At 40.9% G+C, this 25,208-nt stretch overlaps 1 protein-coding gene across 3 annotated transcripts; it reads right to left on the minus strand.

The window, feature by feature from the left end:
- Positions 1-1,505: 1,505 nt before the first annotated feature.
- On the minus strand, positions 1,506-23,660 carry Smarce1 (SWI/SNF related, matrix associated, actin dependent regulator of chromatin, subfamily e, member 1). 3 transcript variants are annotated; one of them, XM_048365661.1, is made up of 11 exons: positions 23,582-23,660; positions 21,292-21,344; positions 21,069-21,112; positions 17,339-17,443; positions 12,742-12,822; positions 11,101-11,232; positions 10,630-10,801; positions 7,190-7,362; positions 4,148-4,249; positions 3,283-3,493; positions 1,506-1,782 (listed from the first exon to the last, which is right to left on the minus strand). In XM_048365661.1, exons 2-11 carry the CDS (start codon positions 21,296-21,298, stop codon positions 1,574-1,576), a joined length of 1,236 nt encoding a protein of 411 aa, XP_048221618.1. In that variant the 5' UTR covers positions 21,299-21,344; positions 23,582-23,660; the 3' UTR covers positions 1,506-1,573. The 3 variants fall into 3 exon arrangements, with proteins under 3 accessions (XP_048221618.1, XP_048221620.1, XP_048221619.1); XM_048365663.1 differs by lacking the exon at positions 23,582-23,660 and adding an exon at positions 22,924-22,942 and having other exon boundaries at positions 21,292-21,343; XM_048365662.1 differs by lacking the exon at positions 23,582-23,660 and adding an exon at positions 21,899-21,963 and having other exon boundaries at positions 21,292-21,343.
- Positions 23,661-25,208: the final 1,548 nt, after the last annotated feature.

Raw genomic sequence — 25,208 nt, forward strand, 5'->3', positions numbered from 1 at the left:
TAACTTAGGCTATGGCCTTAAGGTCAGTGCAGCCGAGCCTGGCCTTGAAGTTGTGACCCCCCTGATGATTGGACAAGTGTGCCAGCATGGGCAGCTACATCTATTATGTCTCCACCAAAGACAACTTCTGTCATAATTTCTTCATATTCTTAACAATGTAAAAAATATTTCTACTTTTGGAATCAGACCATCTCTATGTGGCATGACTACCATGAAAAGAAACTTCACAGGAGCATGGCTCTTCATAAACAGTTTGGGTGAGACAAGGCCCCGCGAGCAGCCATTCTGTCTCTGTATTTTTGCCAGTCCTGGGGCTTGAACTCAGGGCCTGAGCACTGTCCCTGGCTTCTTTCTGCTCAAGGCTAATACTCTGCCAGCTTGAGCCACAGCACCACTTCTGGCTTTTTCTATGTATGTGGTGCTGAGGAATCAAACCCAGGGCTTCATGTATACGAGGCAAGCACTCTACCACTAGGCCATATTCCCGGCCCTCTATATGATTATGTTTATCTTGCATACAAATGTTTACTGTATTAAAAACGCTGAGACCTTTTTCTTTTTTTTATTTTTTATTACATTTGGACCTTTAAGAAACATATACCATCAGATATACTACTATTTAGTAAAAATCTATTCTAGCTCTTAGGATGCGTATGTCACAAACTGTCTTACTTCTTAGTCTCCAAGACTTTATGAAGAGTTTATCAAAAAGATAGGCTCTGATCTATGGGATCCTGAGCCTTGAGGTTTTTCAAGTTTTGATTACTGTAAAACAACTTCAAGTGGATGAACTTAATTGCAAGATGTTTTTCTAGTCCGTTACAAGAATATTGTTTCTTAAGCTCTGTGATCTCTCTTTGGAAAACCTGGTAAAACAAAGTATTACTATTGTTCTTTTCTATACAATGTAGATGAATTTACAGGCACACCCAGTATAATCAGGACGAATGCAGTGCGGTGCGCACTTCGATGACTTTCATACCAGAATCTATCTAGCCATGGAGACTACTTCCTGATGGGCAGGATCCACATGTAGTCGGGTGCAGGTTACGCTCTATCCTTTAATACAACTTCTAGAACCTGACACTGGTTAGAAATAAAAAGGGGCGTGAACAAACACATCCTCACATGACCGTGTTTCCCAGGAAGTCTCCAGCACGCATACAGCAGGGCTGAGGAGGCTGCTAGTGGGGCCTGGGGGGTGGTGGGGGTGGTTTAAAGCTATGGCTTTGGTAAGCACCCAAGTGAGCTGTAGGAAGGCATTTGTAAGAATAGATTCTGCAGCATCAAAGGTAATTCTCTACAGGAGGTGGGTGTTTTCCCAATTAGTCTAGGTTCTGAGGCTTTCAGCAATCAAAAGCTAACAAGATCCAGAGAGAAGACAGCCATCTTCACAACACTGAGGGAGGCAGGGGACTGGGCCATTAAGCTCATGACACCTGAGGTCCAAGTGCCTTTGGTGGTGTAATATCGACAAGAAAAATATTAATACACAGACCACATAACACCATTAAAACCAAATAACATTTTTTCATTTAAAAAAGTATTCAGGACACATAAAACAAGGCAACATCTATTCTTTCTTCTCGTCCTCTGGGATGGGATCTGTGGGCGGCTCCTCCACCGTGGCGCTGTTGCTCTCGGAGCCAGTGTTGCTATCGCTGGTTCCCTCCTCCGCCATGCTGTCCACCCCTTCCTGCCCGCTCTCCTTGTCCTCAGGAGTGGACGTGCCTTCTTCACCATTCTGCTGGCTCTCTGTTGCTTCTTCAAGGCGTGTCTCCTCTGCAATCACACATTTGTCACTGTCAGTTTCAGAACTAGCATTTATTCTAATGATGCTGACCCACAGAGCCATGCTAGTCACCGTGGCAGCCACAGGTGGCTATTTAAACACTGGAAATGAGCCGGGATGGAGGGAGTTTTAATCATATCTGAAATAATTTACAGCGAGAAAATATTGTCATTTCTAAGGTTATGAGATCTAAATACACATCAAGCACTTTTGATGAAAATTCAGATTTAGAATAGAGATGTGCTAAAGATGTAAAATATGCGCTGGCTTTCAAATACTATGAGAAAAGAATGTCAGAAAGTTATTAAAATGTTGACTCTATATTGAACTAGTAGTTAAATAGACACACTGTGTTAAACACATCATTAAAATAATGCAGGGTGTGGTGGTCCGTGCCTGTGGTTCCAATTACTCAGGAGGTTGAGGACAGAGGGCTGCCTGAGCCCAGATCAGGGCCAAGCCTGCAACCCAGCTGAGACTGTCTCAAACCAACATGAATTTTACTTGTTTTGCTTAACAATTTTCTTCAGCTCTTTCTTTTGCCAGACAGAATCTGAGTAAAGGACCTACCTATAGGCTGTGAGAGTAAGATAGGCTCACAGGCAGATGACGAAACAGAGGCACAGGACTGTTTAGTTTCCACACAGCGAAGAACCATACCCTAATTCTCAAACTCTTGCTCTAACCACAAAAATCTGCCCATGATCCAAATTTAAGACAAAAACATGTTTATAAAAACATAGAGAGGCTTTGATAATGAAACCTGAAAATCGGACTATGTGAAATGTTAACTGGCTGTGGTTAAATTTTACAGAAACCCCGGGTAAAGCTACTGATAATTCTATCAGATGCTTTCCAGGTAGTTGCTACCTGAGTACAAAGTATGCCAATGTCCCCTCCCACTTCTTGTAATGATGGTCCAGGGGCCTCTGGTGGTGCTGCTCTATTTTCAGCTTAGGGCTATTTATGATGTGCCAGGCAGGTAAACTTGGTGCCAGAATGGTAGGTGACACTGAAATCTACATGCCCATTTTTACCTTCAGATGCTTTTATTTAAAAAATCGTTCCATTTAGAAGTAAGTTTTTCTAAGGTGGGGACAGCAAAGGGCTAGACAGTATTTTAGATTTTATGGACTAGTTTTTGTTGCAACTCCTCAACGCAGCCATACACAATATGTGTATAAACTAACGGGAGTGGCTGTGTTCCCATAAGACTTTACTTACAAAGGGAGGGGAGGAGAAAGAGAGGATGGATTTGGCCTATCTATGTGTTTTGTTTTTACCAAATGTGTTTTAGAATATCAAAGACAACCTTGAGAACAATGATCATTACCTATGTAAATAGTGTTTGCAATAGAGATGAAAACGATCCATGTAAATATTATGTCAAATTCAGTAGAGGCAAGGATATGATTTGTGAAAAGCATTGATGGAAGAATCTTAGTGAAAGGCCCTGGCACGGCTCATGCCGCCTGCCAGAGGCGGGTTACCTGTCTCCATTGGAATGCTCTCATCATCCTTCTTCTCCTCGGCTTTGCTGGCTGCCGGCTCTTCCTCAGGAGCCATGCTGCCCTGGCCACGCTCGGCCTGCTCTGCTGCCTCCTTCTCCCTCTCCTCCTGCCGTTTGCGGGCCTGCTCCTCCGCCTGGGCAATTTCGGCTGCAATCTTCTCCATATCCACTTCTACCTTTAGACCACACAACTGGTGGTCAGAGAAAAAAAACAAACCCAAACCAGGAAACTCAGAGATGTTCTTTTCTTATCATCTTGAAACATAGACTCTGTTTCAAAAGTGGGTTTCCTTGCCTATCAAACAAGATATATGTACTGCTTGGGGGCGTGGCTCAAGTGGTAGAGCACCTGCCTAGCAAGTCTAAGGCTCTGTGGTCAAACCCCAGGATCACCAAAGGGAACAAAAAGTTTGTGGACTCAAGCAGCTCTTTAGTAGTCAAGTAGTCAAGTCAACTCCTACAGAGGGTGCGAGGCAGGAGTGAGAGGACTGGAGCACACACTCGCAGTGTCAGGCTCCACACAAAGTGCGGTCTGCGAACCTCATGAAATGGAGATGTTTGATAAATACGTTCTAATAAAGTAAAAACAATTCAAGACTGTAGGAATTTAAATGAAAATATTGAAGGGTTCTAGCATCAATTGCCTAGTACACAGGAATACTATGTGATGTTTCAGTTATTTCTTTTTCCAGAAAACAGGAATGATACCTATAAATCAAAGACAGTACAGATCAGATGTTTTGAAGGGAAGAAGGCTCAGGAAGAACACTGCTTTGGAGGAGATGAGGAAACCATGGTAACGGGCATGTGATGGGGCACAGTGAGCACACTGGGGGGACAGTTACCCTTTTCAGCTCGTTGTTAAAGGAGTCTGTGCTTTCCAGGAACTTCCTCTTCTTTTCCTGGTGTCTTTCTTCTATTTGAAGAAGCTCAGCTTCTAGTTTTCGCTGTAAAACAAGTGATCAAGTTTTGCAATTACAGATTCTCTGGAGCAAATGTCAAACAGAAAGTATGACTCATTACTTTTTAACATATAGGACTTTATCAAATGTGGTACAATATTTATTTATTTTTTTTACTAAATTTTTTGAAGTCTTCATATCCCCATTTAAAATTTTGGGACAAAAGAGACATTGGATTTTCCATCCTGACCGACTTTTCAGAATTCAGTGGCACTAAATACATTCATAATTTAGAATCACCATTACCATCATCTACCTTAGTAACTTTGTTCATTTTGCAAAACTGATTCTATGTATCTATTAAACTCCCCATTTCCTCCCCCTTCTGCCCCTGACAATCACCATTCTATTTTGTATATGATTCTGACTACTTCAAGTACTTCATGTAAGTGGATCCTACAGTATTTGTCTTTGCTTGAGGGATGTATCCCAAGAGTTGCAATATAGGTCAGGATTTCCTTAATAAAATAACCATGCATTAGCTATCCAAGGGGGATTTCACAGTGATATTTCGCCCCATCACACCTTCCTAATACAATTTTAAGAGTTTTCACTGTTTTATTTTTATTTTTTTTTATTTTTTTGGCCAGTCCTGGGCCTTGGACTCAGGGCCTGAGCACTGTCCCTGGCTTCTTCCTGCTCAAGGCTAGCACTCTGCCACTTGAGCCACAGCGCCGCTTCTGGCCGTTTTCTGTATATGTGGTGCTGAGGAATCGAACCTAGGGCCTTGTGTATCCGAGGCAGGCACTCTTGCCACTAGGCTATATCCCCAGCCCTCACTGTTTTATTTTTGTACTTGCTAAAAATCTATTTCAAAGGTTTCATTCTTAACGATCTATACATTCATATAGTGTAAAAAATAGTATTTTGCATTGCTTGATAATTTATTATACAAATACAGGTATGATTTAAAAACATATAAAATGCAACAGACTATGATTAAAGAATACCATTTCAGGCCTGAACAACTTCTTTGGCAAAAGTATCCTCTCTCTCCTGTCAACACTGGGGCTTGATCTCATAGTCTGGGTGCTATCCCTAAGCTTCTTACACTCAAGGCTAGGGCTTTACGCTTGAGCTGTAGTGCCGATTCTGGCTTTTTTTGGTAGTTTAGTGGAGATAAGAGTCTCAGACTTTCCTGTGTGGGCTGGTTTTGAACCACAATCCTCAAATCTCAGCTTCCTGAGAAGCAAGGATTACAGGCATGAACCACCAGCACTTGGCTTGCTCAGCTTTATTTTTTATTATAAAGGTACATTTCTTTTTGAACAATGTCATCCTTCCTTCATTCTCTCAGTTTTTCCCTCCTGTCCCTGCTCACAAGTTGTATAGTTCAGCTGCATTTATTCACCCTTCCTCTCCCCATTTCTGTGTCCCCTCCCATTATCTCCTTAGAGACCTATAAACTAACAAACAAGACAAAAAGGAAAAAAAAACAACAACCCTTGTTTCCATTTCCTGAAATTCATCTTGATAAACATTTCTTTATATGATCGGAGGCACAGAGGCTTTGCACCTTTGGGTTCCTCCCCTAAGAGTTATCCTCCTTTGGTCTCACTGTAAATGCCTAGACTCCTGTATAATTATCAGGTATAATGTACCAGTTCTGTATAATTATTATCACAGCCCAGTGTATTTTAGAATTAGCTTCTGCATATAAGAGAAAGCATATGCCATTTGTCTCTCTGTTGCTCAGCTTATTTATTGTTTTGTTTTTTGCCAGTCCTGGGGCTTGAACTCAGGGCCTGAGCACTGTCCCTGGCTTCTTTTTGCTCAAGGCTAGCTCTGTACCTACCACTTGAGCCACAGCGCCACTTCTGGCCTTTTCTATATATGTGGTGCTGAGGAATCGAACACAGGGCTTCATGTGTAAGAGGCGAACACTTTACCACTAGGCCATATTTCCAGTCCTGCTCAGCTTATTTATTATTCATTTATGAATCTCTCTCTCTCTCTCTCTATCTATCGTTGGTTATGGGGCTTGAACTCAGGACTTGGGTGCTGTCCTAGTGCTCCTTTTGCTCAACACTAGCACTCTACCACTCTGAGCCACAGTTCCACTTCTGGTTCTCTGGTAGTTAATTGGAGATAAGAGCCTCATGGACTTTCCTTCCCTGAGCTGGCTTTGAACTGTATCTTCAGATCTTTGCCGTCTGAGTAACTTGGACTACAAGTGTGAGCCACCAGCACTAGCTTGCTCAGCTTTTTTTTTTTTTTTTTAAATTACAACTGGTGATCTACCGCTTGAGCTTTTTGCTGGTTAATTGTAAATAAAGTATTTTCTTCAGATTTGTGTAACCACATGGTTTTCTAATCAAGATTCTCAAATCCAGCTTTCTGAGATGCTAGGATCACAGGTGTTAGCCACTTGTGCCTGCCTAAAGTACTTTCTAAAGCAAGGCTGCTAGGGTGCCTCAAATCCTTTAAGTTCACACATATTTCTTAGTTGATGTACTTCTTAATACAAGTTTAGTTACAGTTTTTTCTTTTAAAGTATTATGTAAGTTTATTACCTAGATGAAGCTGCATTATTAAGATACATCTTGAAGTATAAAGCCCAAATCCTGTAGATATTAACATTACTGGCTTATGCCTTTGCAAAAACTTTATACAAAAACTTTTTATCAAATTAGTAGTTGACAGTCTGTTTCAGCAACAGGATTGGGCATCATTTGACACTAAAGGAGGAAAAGCCATTGCTAATGGACTTCATTTTGAAGTATAAGTAGAGGTAACAAGTTTTTTAATGCTAAACTTATTAAACCTCTGGAATGGTTTACTCCATTGAGCTTCTTTCTCAAATCAAGAACAGGTGAGTCGAAACTACATATTTCACAAGTATACTTATGTAGAGTATAAGAATCATGCCACCTGAGAACTGTGGCCTAAGCCCTCTTTATCATAATGAACGTTTTGAACCCTTACCTGATGCACCATTAAGGACTGGACCTGTCGCTTGAGGACCTGCATTCTGGCTGTTGTGACAACTGATCGAACATCTGGCACCACGCTCTCACTGAGGATCTCGCTGATGAGGCGGTGGTTCCTCTGGAAACGGGCGGTGGCTGTATGCTTCATTGAAAAGCCATCGTCGTAATCTGCGAGGAAGGAGAGGTTTGGGAAATCAGGTCTTGTGTAACCACAAAAATGGTGAGCTGAGGGCTGGGAATATGGCCTAGTGCTTGCCTCGTATACATGAAGCCCCGGGTTCGATTCCTCAGCACCAAATGTATAGAAAATGGCCAGAAGTGGTGCTGTGGCTCAAGAGGTAGAGTGCTAGCCTTGAGCAAAAAGAAGCCAGGGACAGTGCTCAGGCCCTGAGTCTAAGGCCCAGGACTGGCAAAAAAAAAAAAAAAAAAAAAAATGGTGAGCTGAGGTTTTAGTACCAAGGAACTCACTGGCCAGCATTCAGGGAGTGCGGGACAGGCATGTGGAAGGAACCAGAGCACAGAATGTGCTCACCGGCCTAAGTACTGGCTCTCCCAAAGTAGCCAAGTAATGACGGGGGTCTGAGGTCTGGCTGAAACAAAATGAGATCTAGCCATGTCTCTGGTGATCTCATCTGAGTGCAGGAACTGAAATTATGCTGGACAGTGAGCTAAGCCATAATAACTGAGAAACATAGAAACTGAGCAGCATCTTTGTCACAGTTGCTATGTAAAATTGATGCAAATGTCCTTAACTTATCTCAGCAAAGAAACATCCTCTGTAGTAATATCCGGACATTACATTTCACTAGATTAAAAAGGTGGGCTGGGATTTAGCTCAGTGGCAAAGCACTTGTCTAGCAAGTACAACATCCGTCTGGAGATCAATCCTCAGTACCAAAAGAGAAAAGACAAAACAAAACACAACAAAAAAGAAGCCAGTTAAAAACCCATGAAGGACTGAAATAAACATGTTGGGAAAAAAAAGCTCTGGTTCCAAATTTACCTTTAATATTTTGTTAGTTTACACACGAACATCCACAAGCTGTGGTCAACATGCTACCAAGTTCAGACATGTACAGAATGCATCTGGCTTGTATGTTTATTTTAAATAATCACACAGCACTGTTTCCTTCAGCTCAGCTTTACCTCTGTCCTTTATGGATTTTTTCCCCTCACATATCTGGTAACAAGCTGTATTGATATTTTTGTTTTAACTCATTAAAAGAAGCTCATTTTTTAACTCATTAAAAAAAAAAAAGGCTTCCCTTACCCATTAGGAGTTTGTCTCTGAACCATCTAAGCCTCTTATTTTGTGTCTCATAGGGGTGGAGGAAAGTCTGCTGTAGAGGCTTGCATTGTGCTGTAGGTGATGGTCTCTAAAGTGCCATTTTAAAAAAGCCTCCATGGTCCTTAAGTCATAGTGGTGCATGCTTGTAATCCTAGCTATTTTGAGAGGCTGAAATCTGGAGGATCACAGTTCAAGGCCGGTCTGGGTACACATATAAGATCCCTTCTTACTTGCAAAACCATTTGGTGTAAACCAACCGAACAACTCATGGGGGAAGAGGGGAAAGGGGAAGGAGGAGCGGGGAATGAGGGAGGAGGTAACAAACAGTACAAGAAATGTACCCAAGGCTTAACGTATGAAACTGTAACCTCTCTGTACATCATTTTGACAATAAATAAAATAAAATATCAAAGTAAAAAAAAAAATCCCTTCTTGGGCTGGAAATGTGGCTTAGTGGTAGAGTGCATGCTTACCTAGCATGCACGAAGCCCTGGTTCGATTCCTCAGTACCACATACACAGAAAAAAGCTGAAGGGGGTGCTGTGGCTCAAGTGGCAGAGTGCTAGCCTTGAGGAAAAAGAAGCTCAGAGAGTGCCCAGGTCCTGAGTTCAAGCCCCAAGGCTGGCCAAAAAAAAAAAAAAAAAAATCCCTACTTAACCAATAGCTGAGCAAGTGGTGCATGCTTGTCATCTTAGCTATGACAAGAAACAGAAAACAGGCAGATTGTGGTCCAGGTATACACCCAGGAGAAAGCAAGATCCTATCTCAAAATAACAAGTGCAAAAAGGGGCTAGAGGTATGGCTCGGTTGTAGAACACTTGCCTATTAAGCGAGTTCAAATCCTAGGTCTTCATTGTCTTATGTGGATGGTGGTGTATGTTTAGTGGACCTATTGACAGTCTGCCCGCTAAGGAAGTTAGCAGCTGCCGCCCTCATGCCCAGCGGCTCTTGTTTCTTGGTTTTATGTACACTTTTACTTCTTAAGTCCTCCGAGAGGATAAAGCTCAAAGTCTCAAGTTGTTCTTACACTAGCATCTTAATCATTATGTTCCACCTCACTGGTTGATTTAAGAACCTCTCTTTAACTTTGAAACATGACAGAAAGTGTGAGGCTGTTTCTGAGTGAACTTATTCTGTCCTTGTCAAGTTCATGCTACTGCCTTTCACTTAAGGAAATCTTTATTTTCTGCTTATAGCATCTATGTTAAGTCTTTGTTTCTCCTGAACAGACCTTCACCCACCCAAATGTCTATAGAATTGACTTTCTATTTTTTAGTTCTGCATGTTTTTCTTCCACTCATCCTTTCATTTGAACAACTGAAGTCTGCCTTGTTAGTATCTGCAGCACTGCTAAGTCTGCTCAACACTTGGTATTATTTCCATTCCATATTGTTACCTGTATCATTACGCTCTGTATTTATAAGAACATCTGGCACCACACCACGACAGTTCTTCAAAAACTCACCTTTGCTTTTTCTTCTTCTGAAGTACAATTATTCATGTCTCAGTACTATGTCAAGTGATATTACTGTTGCCTCTCTCATTGACATTTTGAAATTTCCTAAGAACTTGCCAACTCTGTTCTTGCTACTTTAAAAATGGGATCCTAAATCATTTTCTTTCTATCTTGTGACTGGCAGCTGAAACTTCCCGCCTTCTCCACACTGTGGCAGCACACAGAGGTGCTATCAGTGTTTGGTGCAGCATGGATGTACATGATGCCTACCTCTGGGATGCTTTGCATCTTCAGAGGACCAGGAAAGCAACCTGCACACCTGTGTGAGGAAGCTGGCGGAAGCTTTCAGAATGTTCCTACCTACTCATTAACCTTCTCCTCTAAGGATCTTTCATTTAGCAAATTTAACCAATAAGAAAACTAGATATAACTAGAAGACATTTAGGTTTATAAAAGCAATTGAGGGAAAATCCCAATTGTGATTTAAAAATCATACACTCTAAGTACAAAGACTTTAAATAAAGTTAAAAAAATTATTTTCTGCACTGAAAAGAGTAAAAGGGTCACATAAAAATCTTACTCAAAATAATCAAGATCCTGAAACAACACTTAAATGATGTCCTTCCATTTAAGAAACAAATATTTGAACTCAGAGAAACAATAAAGAAAATCCCACTTCAAGGTCCCTTACCATCTGGGTCTTCAGCAGGCTGAATGCTCATGTAAGGTTCCCCTTTCTCCATGCGAGACTGTCTCTGTCGGCTTTCTTCTTCTAATGCAGCTTCTGCGCGGCTTTTTGCATTGATGTAAGCAAGGTATGCAGGGGAATTGTGGTAGGCCTTCATAGATTCATTGTACTCTATCTGAAAGTCAAAGGACTTCCAGTTTTAAAATGAACCGAGTGCAGGTGACAGTGTATACCTATATCATTTCATTTGAATATCAAGGAACTAATAGAAAGCAGGATGTCATCATGGTAATATCTCCTTTTTATGGACAAGGAATCTGAGGTCTAGAGGAACCAAGTGACGAGACCCAGGCAGACAGAGCCCCAATCCTCAATGCTGCCACCTCAGCTTTCTGATCAAGTCTTAGTTTCCCTTTATTCACAATAAGCCAAGGTTGGTGCACTTACCCCACGTCTGTCCTAAGTCCCCCTTACCTTTTCTGCTTCGTATTCGTTTAAATATTCTTGTTTCTCTTCATCAGTGAGATCTCGCCACATGCCACCAATAATCTTGCCAATCTCCCACAACTTTAGGTCGGGGTTGGAAGCTTTTACTTGGTCCCAGACCTTTAAAAAAGAAAGCAGTTGAAATCTCAACAAGAATGCTTAAGCATACACTTATTTAAAAATACTATTTAATGTAGAAACATTTAACAAACACAAACAAAAAAAAGAGGGCAGCATCAAACTCCTGTGTCCTCAATCAGCCCGCTTCAATGATTCTTCATAGCTGGCTCATCTCCCTCTTTACCTGAAGGATTATTTTGAGGCAAATCTCAGACTTCATGGCGCTTCATATGAATACTTCAAGAACATCTCTAATTATTGGAGATTTTTATGATGAGTTAGTTAGCTCAATATAACTCAGTCTTTGTCGCTAAAAGTTTATGTGAATTTAGAAGGAAAACAATCTGTATAATACAATGAAAATATATGTGTAATAAGAATGACCAATTTAAAAAAATTTCAAAGTATGGTTAAAATGCTCCTCTGTTTAATAAATATTTTAGCTATATTTTGTTTTTATTTTTTTGGGTTATTTCATTTTTTGGGGGGACCGGTCGTGGGGCTTGAACTCTGGGCCTGGGCGCTGTCCCTGAGCTCTTCAGTTCAAGGCCAGCGATCTATCACTTGAGCCACAGCGGTACTTCCTAGCTATATTTCTAATTTCAAGTTACATAGGTTTATTAAAAAAAATACTGGAAAATTTAAAGAAGCACAAAGGAAATAAAAGTCAGCATAAGCTTACTCGTTTTGGCACTAACCATTGTTTACCAGCTCTTTTCCTTCTCAAAGTAACATAAAAGTATTGTGTGGTTGCTCTTTTGCTTCCTTTTTTTGGGGGGGGGAGTATTAGGGTTTGAATTCAGAGCTTTGTACTTGCTAGGCTGGAATGATACTGCTGAAACATGTTCTGGCCCACAATTATTTTTTATTTTACTTATTAATTTAAATCTGTGGTGCTAGGGATTGATCCCAAGGCCTCTCACAGGCTATGCAAATACTACCAACTGAGCTATATTCCCAGTCTCTTATTATTATTTATTTGTTTTTGCCAGTCCTGGGGCTTGAACTCAGGGTCTGAGCACTGTCCCTGGCTTCTTTTTGCTCAAGGCTAGCACTCTACCACTTGAGCCACAGTGCCACTTCTGTGTTTTTTTCTGTATATGTGCTGCTGAGGAATCGAACCTAGGGCTTCATGCATGCTAGGCAAGTGCCCTACCATTAGGCCACATTCCTAGCCCCCTAGTCTCTTATTTTATGAAAGATATTAACACATATAGTCTTGTATTCCCTCTTTCCACTTAACATTTTTTCCCTCATATCATTCAGTATTATCCAAGACATTACTTTGGTGGCTATAGAACATTCTGCATATTAATGGTTTACTCAGTCATACTCCTCTTGGTGTACCTTAGTTGTGGAATTTTAAAACCAGAATCAATGTTTTATAAAGTTGTCTTTTATCGTTCCCCTCAAAGTGCAGAGAAAGCGGCTAAGCCTATCTGAAATTGCACGTAAGGGAGAGGGGCAAAGGTGGCTGTCCTCATTCCCTCCCCATTCCCGGGCACCTACCTTTCTGCTGTACCTCATGTAGGGCATCAGCGGCTTATCTGGTGGCTTTGGGGGTTTTGGAATCGTAATACCAGAGGATGCCTACAAAAGAGGTAAATATATCCATTATTCAACTGTATGAAGTTCACTGGCAACCTGAAAAGAGAGTCCCTTAAAAAGTTCTAATGCGCCTTTCTTCTACTCGTCCATGGATACAAGAGTCTTTTATTTTTCTCCACGGAAAATAGCTAGCACTGCAAATCCAGAAATGTTCATATGAAAAGAAAATGACTTTAAACATAGAACTTTGAATGTTTTACTTAGCAATTTACTGCGACTGCTTTGACAACCTGGCTGCAAGAACAAATGAATTATTACATAATCATCCAGACATTGAAAATATGTGGTTATATATCAAACATCTCACGCTGAGGACATTGCATGGCACCCTTTGGTTCTGCTCAATTGCCATGATGCATACAGTCAACACTTGATTATCTGCAGCAGGATCTGAATGCGGGCACTTACCATGCTCATACTGTCTACAGGGGCCTTGAATCTATTGCTATTAGGTCAGGAATGCACATTCACACCAGCAAACTATTATCTCTCGGGTTAGAAAGCAACCAAAACAGAAAACTGGACATAGCTAGAGGCAGAGACAAAAAAGTGAAAGAGAGGAAACAAAAAGAGATTTCACTTTTCTTAAAGCTGTATGCCTGTTATCTACTGGCTTTCTTTTTTCCTACTTTTGTGGTTTGGGGATCAAACCTCACCAGGCAAACACTTCTCTACCTCTAGTGGTTTTGCTACTAAACTCACACTTTTCTTTGTTTTCAAGCCCTAATCATGTGTAAAAGAAAACAACTTTCCCAGGAACAGATTATACTGTTTCTCAAGTCTTATATTAAAAAGCTTCAATCCATTGAAAAAGGCTATATGAAGCAGGAGGAGACACTGAAAAATATTTTTCAAAAAGATAAAAGCAGCAAGGGGGAAGACAGAAAAAAACCTGAACAAGGTAGCTGTGTGATGAGTTTCTTCAGCAGGCTGACACCAGGCGACTTCTGGTGGGTCCCCACATAAAGCTGCCATGCCACAGCTGTTTCTCAATGTTTTTGTTTCCTCTTTACGTATGCAATTAAAGGTTGCAGAATAAGAAAAAGCATGGCCCAATCACACTTTCCAAATCCTGGGAAAACCCTGGTAATGATTCTCCCCATCATGTCAGGAAAAAAAAGTACTGGCTTTAGTCTACCAAAATATGTAGCTGACTGGCAAATCCTTAACTTCAGGGACAAGCCTCCATCCAGTGATAGCCTCATTCTCTATTCAAGGACCCAGGAATGTCTGCCCTCTTTCCACTGTGATCAAGACATGTTGCTTCTTCCTCTGCCAGGCTCTCCCTCCTTCCCTTACATACTGTAAAGGAACCCTATATACTCCTCTATAGAATCATTAAGAGCATTCCACCAAAGGTAGTCCTTGTTTCAACTATTCTTACCACACATCACGTGGGTGCCCGCAAAGACAGAACCTGGTTTCAGCCATTGGGTAATGGAGTGATAGAGGGGTTGAATGAGGGACAGAAACTGCCCAACTGCTCTTACGTAAGAGCAGCCAGAAAGGCAGTTAACGTCTAAGGAAGAGAATCTTACAAGAGAATCTGTCATGAATTAATAGGAAGAGGCAGTTTCTTCACACCTGAAGTTATTAGAAAGCAAACATCCTGTAGATCAGGAATTAGGTCATAAGTAACAATGGAATTGTGCCCATAATTGAAAGTGGCAGGCCACTGGTTGGCAATTTTAAAAGAAATGTGAAGAAAAGCATTCTAACATATTTATGTTTTTAAGCTGTATGAATTAAAACACTTTTACAAACAAGGTATACCCATATTTGTCCTCAAAGAATCACATTTTATAGCACTAATAGAGTTGCTTATTTCCCATTCTTTCTCCCAGAGAAAGGTACGCCAATCATCTACATATGGAGGTCCTATTTCACTAACTAGTTGATTTAAAAATACAAAAACAAATTCCCCAAATTCCTTAGTGAAATTCCAGCAGGCTTTTGGGATCCTGAATAAAGTATCTCCAACTTACTTAACATTTCTCTGTACTGTTGTAAACATTTCTTTACCCTTGAAGACCAAACTAGTCCCAAAGAAAAACCAAAAGTTTGAATACACTTTAGCCCTCTTTCTCCTTAAAAAGTCATAATGACAACCAACCATTGCTTTGTGGGGCTGTCACCCTCTGAGGTACAAGAAAGCTGCAGTTGGTTCTTACTAGCTGGCAGGGTTGTGAGTTTTGGAGTGGTCCAATTTCCATTTCTGATATGGTTCTTGCCTTGTTAATCAGGAAACCTATCTCTAGCACCAACTCCCTTTCCAATTTGTAATGACATTGGAGCAAACAAGTAATTCCAGTTCTTAAAACTGTGCTTCCCTTATAGTCATGTCCAAAGAAATCTATGGACAAAATTCATACTTCTGTGTAATTTGCCTTGGCCACTCTTTTTTATTTTAGTTTCTGGAGTCTTAGCTGCATCTCTGGTAAGGTCCTAACTTAAGGGTTTTCTTCTAGGGACAGAATTTTACTAAAGTAGGGAAGTAGGTTTGTCTCAATTAGTTTGCATACCTATATTTAAGAAAGTGTGAATCTGAAGGAAGAACTACACTCAAAGCTATTCTAAGCACTCCCAAAGGCCTCAACTTGCTACTTCAGTGTCCTACTGTTTGAAAAGTACCCCACAAACACTTCAGTGCTTCATAGACTCAGCCTACCAAATCAGTGACTAAGGCAACTTGTAGACCATAACTCCATTTGGTAGCACCCCTCAATTAGTATAAATTGGTGTTAGGGTCATTTAAAAAACACACATTTGTAATGGTTAAAAGTTGGGCTGTCAGGTCCTAACACAGCTAAATAGAGATATGAAAGCGTGAAACCTCCACATTTGTGCGGCCCTTCTCAGCTGTTTGAAGGACAAAAATACATGAAAACAACCACAAAGAACCAAAACATCAAATTTCCCATGCACAACAATTCTGCTGTATACCCGGAACTGGTACCCATTATATAAACTGGATTCTTAATGTGTCCCAGGGAGGGAAGGGGAGAAATGAGTGGCTGACCGTGACCCAGGCTGGGAGACTGGGAGTGCACTTTTCTTTTCCCAGTTAGGACTCCACGAGTGATCTTACTTTATTAACATCCCCAAATAAGAACAAAACACACAAGTCAAGAAACTAATTATTCTAGTATCACAGTTTCTATTTCTATTCCATTAATACAGATAATCAAGAGCTGACTGTATAGAGCTACTAAATGCAATCATTTACTTATTTACTGCCCATGAATAACTTTCTGCATTAACGTGAATGATCCAATACTGATTCTGCTCATTTAAAATATTCTTTCTTGTCTGATAACCTTGCTACCAGTACACTATGAAACACCACATTTAGGCCAGGGGAAAACATGTATTGATGCACATAAAAACCATATGCATTATGAAATGCATACATAAACACACTATCAGAACTCTTTTTTGGATACCATGAAATATGCATGGCACATAAACTTGATATGTGTATGAAGTACAAATTATGCAGAAACAATGAAAAATTCAGACATACAAAACCTATCAAGCTAAGCAATGTGCTTACCAAGATAGACACACAATTTGGTAGTTACAAATTTTCAGCTGTAGCTTGACTACAGGGTGAGAGGGTTTTCTGAAGTTACATTAATTGAATGTGCTTGTTAATGAATAGAGCAAAATGAAAACCCAGCTATTCTGGGTTGTATATATTCTTACCAACACCACATTTCAGAGCATGTAGGTATTTGACTTTTGGATTTATTTTGATTACCTAAACTTCTTGAATGGAGCTTAAGAGAAAAATTCGAGGTATATCATCCAATATTGATTACTTAAGGTTGATTATTTAAATAAAATATCCTAAATTTTAGAAATCCTATCTCTGATACTATGGATTAGAAATTGACTTTTAGTTATAATTATCTGATATTTGCATTAATTTCACTCAGCTTTTATTCTGTAATTCTTAGAGGAGAAAGAAGTCTTTTTATTTTTTCAGCTGGAGAGAAATGAGCCTGTTAGAAGGTTAACTATTAAATCCAAAAGACAAATAACTATGTGTAGCAATTTGGACTGGCAGGTCAGCCAAAAGCTTTCAAACCCTGAAAAGCCAGGTATGAAAGCCTCACATGTAGAAACAACCTGAGTTCTGAGAACAATGCCATTCACCTTAGGAAAATGAAAGATACTCTTGCTATCAAAAAGAGTATTTTAACCATAGAATTCTCAGTTTGTTACGTATAGCATAAGCATTGAGTGCCCTTGACTTGATTCCTACTGAACACCAAGCAGAATTTTTTTTCCTTTCATATACATATCTAGATCACACTGTTTTATTTTTTAGGGTCAGACTACACAATGAATGTTGAAAATAACTGAAAAGCCTGGTTAATTTTTTTTTTGTTTTCTTTTCAATGGCTGTGCTTATAATTCAAAAGGACCTAACTCTGGAGGCATTTCTGGTCAATTCCAGTTGTTTGCCGGAGGCTGTAATAGTTGATTCTCCTACCGTGACCCGGCTGTTGGTGCCCGGGTTCCCTCCCAGCCTGTAGTTGTTGTAGGCGAGATGACTGTATGGATTGTATCCCACAAACCCTGGTGTGCTGGGCATTTGCTGATGGAAACAAATGAGACAAAAACACGAATGAGAAATGAGCTCAAACGAGGAAAACACAGAAATGAAAAATGATCTGCATATGGCATGCAAAAGCAACCTGAATTTAAACAAGCAATGATGTGTTGTAATTTACTTTTACTTTCACCGGGAAACCAATTTTGCAAGTGTTCCCCCACCCTTTTTGTGGCAGGGCCTGGGGGGTATTTGTGAGAGTGTGAGTGTGTGTGGTTTGTTTTTGAGGAAAGCAATACACTGAAGTATCTCAAACATTCAGGATTACTTTATGGCCAATAGTATGATATAATAACTTAGCAATATGTGATGCCTGAGCTTGAAAGTGTGGTAAGCTAGAGGTTTGAAAACACTACATGCAAAACAAAACGTGATTTATTTGACAGTTACGTAGATGTCACCGATGTGTTTATCTACTAAAAACAAATAAAAACAAACGGATCTGCTTTCCAAGACAGTTTTAAATAATTTTATATAAGAAATGAGACTTGAGGGCTGAAATATGGCCTAGTGGTAGAGTGCTTGCCTCATATACGTGAAGCCCTGGGTTTGATTCCTCAGCACCACATATATAGAAAAAGCCAGAAGTGGCGCTGTGGCTCAAGTGGTAGAGTGCTAGCCTTGAACAAAAAGAAGCCAGGGACAGTGCTCAGGCCCTGAGTCCAAGCCCAAGGACTGGCAAAAAAAAAAAGAAAAAAAAAAGAAATAAGACTTGGGAAGCCAGGAGATGTCAATAGAAAAGAACCTATATTGGACTCAATAGATGTCACAAACATGATCTCAAAACAAAGACTTGTAAGAAATGAATGGATTTCATTCTGGGCACTATCTGATCTTTCCAACCTATTTTTTTTTTTTTTTTTGTGCTGTTACTGGGGATTGAACTCAGGGCTTGGGCATTGCCCCTTAGCCTTTTCCACTCAAGGCTAGTGGTTCTACTGCTTGAGCCACAGCCCCACTTTGGGCTTTTTGGTGGTTATCTGGAAATAAGAGTCTCATAGACTTTCCTACTTAGTATGGCTTTGAACTGTGATCCTGAGATCTCAGCCTCCTGAGTAGCGAGGATTATAGGCATGAGCCACTGGTGCCTGGCTTCCAGTTATTCTTATATAGGTTTTCTCTTCCATCTCTTTTTTGAGCACCTACCATAGGTCAATCAGAACCAATTAACCTAAGTAGGAACTATTTTTCCATTGGACAGACTGGACCTTTCCTTTTTTCCTTTCGTCTCGTTTCCTGAGGACTCTCACCCTTTCAAAGCACGACTATTCATAGCAACAGTTTTTGGCTTTTGTGAATTATGTGTGGATGTAATCACAAATGAGCTCTTATGGAACAGTGAGTGGCCTTGTGGTTGATACAATGACATCCTATGTTCATGAAGATCATGGCATGATGCACAAAATAAGAGAGACCAAATGTAGGGTATTTTACCTCATGAAACTCAATCATAACAAGTGACAGTAATTTCATTTTTCCATGCAATTGATAGTACTGACTCCAAATTATATAATATAAAATACATTAACACATTCCAACTAAGCTTTAGCTGTCATACAATAAACACAATTTTCTAAAACATGCTGCTGTACATATCTTTAGTGTCCAAAGACATTCAAGCAGGCAGCACACTTGATACTTTTTAGGAGAAAAGAGAACAATCAAATTGATCAATTTCTAGCCTACAGAATTAGAGAAGACGCAAGTTAAGCATATTTAGGTAGGCAAAGCACAGATGAAGTATCAAGGCATAAAAGAAGTGTCTATCATGTGGAGTGGTGGTGGAGGGGTTGGTGATAGTGGTGGTAGAAGTAATGAAATTAAAAATAAAAGAGTAATTCATTTAGTTTCCATTCTGTTGAAGGTTCTTATTCCTATTTTCAGATCTCTGTATTTTGTATGTCAATGAGGAATTATGACAACACAGAAATGTAACTTAAAAAAAGGCAAAAAAATCTTTTTGTATGAAATCTAAAGGGCATAATGGTTTTTTAAATATTTTAATCTTAAAAATATCAAGTTTTTCATTGAGATCTTATATGCTGTTGGATGCAGTTTTTACAATGAAATGATACTGCCAAAGTTTGCATAACCATTAATTACTTGACAGAATCACTGTCCAACTTTATGAGGCAAAATGTAAGAAAAATTAGGGAACTAAAAGAAATTAAAACATTAGAACTATTCCATTTTTAAAGGTGAAATTCATGGTTACCTCTCTGAGGCCAGACTCTCAGCTGTTCAATTTACCCAGTTAGCCATGAATATAATGCCATGGAGATGGGAGTAAGAAATACTCTGATGTAAGAAAGAAAACAAACCACATACAGGCTTTAAGGTCTTCTGGCGTCAACTTTAGAGACTGTGTATATGATATGAACTGAGAAAGCATGATACGGTATCTCTTTTTTAAAAAGTATTTAAAACAAATTATTGATAAATGTAACTAAAGCATACATCTGAGGATTAGTAAACGGACTAGGTTTGTAGTGGAGAAAACAAAATTACACAAGGAAATAATTAGTGGTTAAAAAAAAAAAGTAGACTAGCCTGAAATTTGAGGTTGTAAAGGATATGGAAGGAAGCGCTAACAACTAGTAAAGAACTAAATGTGAGCAGACATGGTGGTGAATGCCTGTAATCCCACCACGTGGGAGGCTGAGACAGGTAGATCCTGAGTTTGAGGCCAGCCTGGGGAACATGCCAAGACCCTGTCTCAAAAAAAGGGGTGGGGGAGGAAAGAGAGGGAGAATATGGTCATATTAACACTATTTTGTTTAAAAAACAGTAGTAAGGAAGCCATTTCATCAAGTCCTGAACAGTTAGTATTAAATCGGTATTGTGGGTTGGAACATTATTTTACATTCTGATCAAGCTGGGCCAGAGTTAACTGGGTGAAAAAAACTAGTTCACATCAATTACTTAAAACACTTTGAAACAAATCAATTTAGGAAGCAATAAAATGTAATTATAGAATGGAATAAAACCCAACAGCAACATCTGGCCCATAGATATTAAAATCATTACTTGAACAGCTTGAAAATAAAGATTTACCATGAGGCATAATTATTAGAACTAGAAGCTTGTTTAATATGAAATTTTTATATAGAAACAAGATTTTTATTATTATTATTATTATTTTTGTGGTACTGAGGATCAAATCCAGGGCCTTATACACGCCAGACACAAAGTCTGCCACTGAATATTTCCCCATACTCAGACAAGAAAAGAGTTAGAAAAACATAACCAGTTGAAGGTTGGGTTTAGACAAATAAAATAAAATGTCAGAAAAAGCACTCATTCACTACCAACTTAAGACTCCTAATAGTGAGGATTAACAGAAGAAAAGCGTTAAACTGGTTAATTCTCATTAAGGAAAAAGCCAAAGAGAGCATAGGATGTTGTAATTTCAGTTTTTTCTTTTTTTAAATGTTGGGGTTGGTTCAAGGTGAGCTGTAAAGAGTTATTTTATTTAGTAGGAAGTGCTGATTTTTAGCTGAATTTTTCATCCTGTGGCTGTGATGATTGAGTGACTGTCACTGGAAGACATCTGGGTTTTTGTATCAAGGCCAGACTTGGCTATTACATTAACAAGAAAATTAAAACTTACTGTTGCAGGAGCTGGGGTGGGAGGTGGGGCATAAGATGGTCTTTCTGTTTGAAAGAAAATAAATAACTTCTTGTAAACAACTGAGATATAATACTATGCAACAAAACTACCAATGGTCCTGTTTTGAAGAAAAAAAATTTTTTGAGAGTATTTTGGAATTCCCATTTGCTAGGGCATTAGTCTCTTATTAACATAGATGATAAATATAAAAATTGAAACTTACTTGACATTTTGGAAGATTAAGTTCTCAGTTCCTTAAGAATGAATCTGAGACACTAAAATAAAAAAAAAGAAAAAAAAGGAAAAAAAAAAGAGAATCAAAACTCAGCAAGCATAAGAGAATGTTTCCCTAAAGAATAGGGTAGTTTAATTGGTATTTCTGAGCAAAATTACTTCACTTTTAATTGCTAGTCATCAAGCCTTTTGAATATTTTAACTAGTTCTTTTAGGTCATTTGGTTGATCAGAATTAAATGACTAAAATAAATTACTGGGCTATTTAGACTAACATGAGAAATGTATTGCTAGGTATTTGCTTATGATATTGAGCCACGTCTTATATGGAAAACATTTTGCTGATGCCATGTAAACATTTACTCAGACTGATAAAAAAAATAATGACAATAGAATGTGATGTATTATCAGGGTGATCCCAACAAGGCCTAGCAGATACTGACAACTCCCTGATCAACAGCTCTACTTTGCTTTTTAAAATAACACCCTCTGTTGGAATAGAGCACCATTTCACTCTTGGTACAATAATGAATTTCACATCTTCCATATTGGTAAAATAGCTTAAAACTGTTGGGAGTTAAATTTGGGAGAGTCTACCTGGAGAACTCATATTACTCCTCTTCCTTAATGGCACTTTCTTGATAAATTACCTGGGCAGAATTAATTGTTCTTCCATTTGTATTCACACCTATAAAGATCTGTGATACATTTTTTTTTCTGACCTCTGAATATAGCTAGATTTTGTGTTGCTAGGGAATAGGGACCATCTAATTTATTTCTAGCTCAATTCTTAATAAATTTTGCCTGACTACTACCAGCTCACAATATGAACATACACCCTTGAGCTTGTTCCTTTTATCAATATACATCACAAATGGTAAGGGGTAAAGCATAAGGAGACAGAAATTTATTTTCATTTTTAGAAGGCAAACTTTTTTTGAATACTGGAGTATTTCCATCTAAGGCTTTGTAAAACTAGCATGATTTTTTTTTTTTTTTGCTGGTCCACTGTCCCTGAGCTTTTTAGCTCAACGCTAGCACTTTACCACTTGAGCCACAGCTCCAGTTCCAGCTTTTTCCTTTTCCCTCTTTCCTTTTTTTTGGGCGGGGGGGGGGGGGTACTTGGAGATGAGTCCCACAGGTTTTCCTGCCCAGGTTGGCTTCGAACCCCAATCCTCAGATCTCAGCCTCCTGAGTAGTTAGGATTATAGGCATGAGCCACCAGTGCCAGGCTGTATTTTGTGTTTCAAGGAAACTCTTTGGAGTATCAGACTAAGAGTCCTGGCATGCGGATAGTTTATTTGCTCAATGGTCCAACCTGGATCTCTCTCTCCCTCTTTCTTTAAACAACAGGCAGAAATCTTAAGACTCCCTTAAAGTCTTACTTCTTGGCTCACATTAAGGGAGCTGTAGTATCCAACAGGCTTGCTGTGGAGAGCCCTTAACAGAAACCGCCACAGCACCCTCAACGTTGCATCTCACTTCAGATGATTGCTGGCCTTTGCTGGAATAGAAGTTCCTTAAGGTTGGGTTTATGCATTTATTTGTCCACCTTGGATCCGCCCCTCTTGACTGGCCTAGAACAGATTCTCTCACTAAGCAAGCGTTTGTTGAATAATTACCTTATACAGGAGAGGCTTATTACGCGATCTCGGCTCACCAGTCACAACGACCCTACGAAATTACGTTCCATTCTCCCCATTTTACGGATGATAAAACCGAGTCTCGGGGCGTGGAAGTTTTAACCCGCCAGCCAGTGCCAGTCGATGGGTTTCAAATCCCAGGTCACACTTGTCTCAAAGAATTTCCGCTCCTCACTCCAAGCCCACGTCGTGACACTCCCCACTCCCACCAGATCGATGCCTGAACCAAAAAGCGGGGCGGGGGGAGACGGGGGAACCACCTTTCCGGGGAGGGGGAAGGACCACCAGCGAGGCTTTGCTTGCCCCACAGGCTGCTTCTGAAGCCATTTCTTTAGGGTCTGTCACGGAGGGTGCGCTTTCCTGACCAGTGCCCCCGAAGTGTGGGCAGGGCCGGGGCCGGGGCCGGGGCCGGGGCCGGGTGCACAGGCGCTGGGACCAGGGCTGGGGGGTGCTGGGGGCGTCGCGTCCCGGCCGAGGCTGCCTCGCGCCGCTAGGCCTCATTGAGGCCTGACGGACCCCCAGCTCCGGCCCTTGCGGCCACGCCTGGAGTCTCGGCGGGAGCTCGGGGTTCCGCCCGACGGGGACAGCACGGCTCACCACCCTCCCGACCCAGTCGGGCCCACTTGGAGACACTCACCGGCGGGCCGAGGAGGCGGCCGCAGCTCCGGCTTCGCTTCCCTTTGTCCCGCGCTCGCCCCGCCCCTCCCCTCCCGCCCCGCGCGCCTGCGCTTCCGCGTCCGCACTTTCCACACGCGGCGGAAATTCCTTTTGGGCTCTCCCGCCGTCTTTCTCGGAGGAAATCACCTTTCTGGGGAATGACGCGTGTGTGTGTGTGTGGGGGGGTGGTTATTTCGGTCACATTCTTTTTCTTCCTTTTAGAAGGTCTTCAGAGTTTCCTCCAAACGTCCCGAAGCTGGATGCTTTCCGAAGCCAGACGCCGATTCGTCACGACGAGGTTCCGGGGCGGCCCCGCGGCGGACGGGGTCGGAGTTGGCGGCGCGGGGCGGGGTGTGCGGCGGGAAGCGATGGGGGCGACGCCGGGGACGGTGGGGGTGCGGCGGGAGGCACCCGGCGGCCCGCGGAGGGGACGGAGCCGAGAGATGCCCAGCTCTCTTTCGGGCCGGGTTGCAGGCCGCACCCTCACCCCCCACCCCTGGTCGGATGCTCTTGCTTCTGGTTTCCCCTCGCCCAGGCCAAGATGTTGCCCGAGGGGATCTGGTCCTATCCCACTCTGAATCCCGTCTTAATTCTGGTCCCTTCCCTGGAGGATCGCATTTCCTTCCAGATCCAGCTCAGATGTTTCTTTGGGATGCCCCCATCCATCCTTTCTTTGGGCGTGTGTGGCTCTTCGGTAGTAACCACTAAGAAGAACGGCCAGATACTCTTTTGGGGATCTCCAGTGTATGATGGAGGTTTTGAGAGCAGAGGTTCAGACGTTCGCACCGATCAACTTCATAATGCCATAATTAGATAGTCAATAAATGTCTGGAGGCATGGCTTCCTGGACTATTCCGGGCCTCTTCACTAATCCTACCTACTCAGGATGACTATATGGAATAATAGGAACACCTGACCGATGTGGGCCATTGTGGAGGGGGAATGAACAGTGTTGAAATTTACAGAGACTAGTTGAATTTGGGGCTGCCTTTACACCCCATTCCTGGTTGTGCCAGTAGGAAGTGGAGCATCTCCACAAAACCAGGAACATATGGTACTGTGTTTTAGTTATACATACATACATAATATATACATATATACATATGTGTGTGACGTATATATGACTATGTACATGTATGTATTATACACACATTTTCATGGTACTGTGGCTTGCACTCTAGTTTATGCTAGTACTCTACCACATGCCGCTAGCCCAGCTTTTTCTTTCTTTCTTTTTTTTTTTTTTTTGCTGGTATTCTTTAGGGATGTAATTTCAATGATTTTTTTTTTTTCTGCCCAGGTTTGCTTCTAACCATAATCCTCTGATCCTGGGAATATGGCCTAGTGGTAAAAGTGCTCACCTCGTATTCATGAAGCCCTGGGTTCGATTCCTCAGCACCACATATATAGAAAAAGCCAGAAGTGGCGCTGTGGCTCAAGTGGCAGAGTGCTAGCCTTGAGCAAAAAAAGAAGCCAGGGACAGTGCTCAGGCCCTGAGTTCAAGCCCCAGGACTGGCAGAAAACCAAACCCAAACAACATAATCCTCTGATCCCAGCCTTCTCAATAGCTAAGACTATAGATACAAGCCATTGGTGCCCAGCTGGCT

This window comes from Perognathus longimembris, chromosome 17 (genome assembly GCF_023159225.1).
Source record: "Perognathus longimembris pacificus isolate PPM17 chromosome 17, ASM2315922v1, whole genome shotgun sequence".
Classification (NCBI taxonomy): domain Eukaryota; kingdom Metazoa; phylum Chordata; class Mammalia; order Rodentia; family Heteromyidae; genus Perognathus; species Perognathus longimembris.

Coding starts and splice junctions, on each gene's coding strand:
- Smarce1 (XM_048365661.1), bottom strand. Junction 12,823..17,338: donor GCACCAACAGCCGGGTCACG/GTAGGAGAATCA, acceptor CCTCTTTTGTAG/GCATCCTCTGGTATTACGAT. Junction 7,363..10,629: donor GCCTGCTGAAGACCCAGATG/GTAAGGGACCTT, acceptor CCTTCCTCGCAG/ATTACGACGATGGCTTTTCA.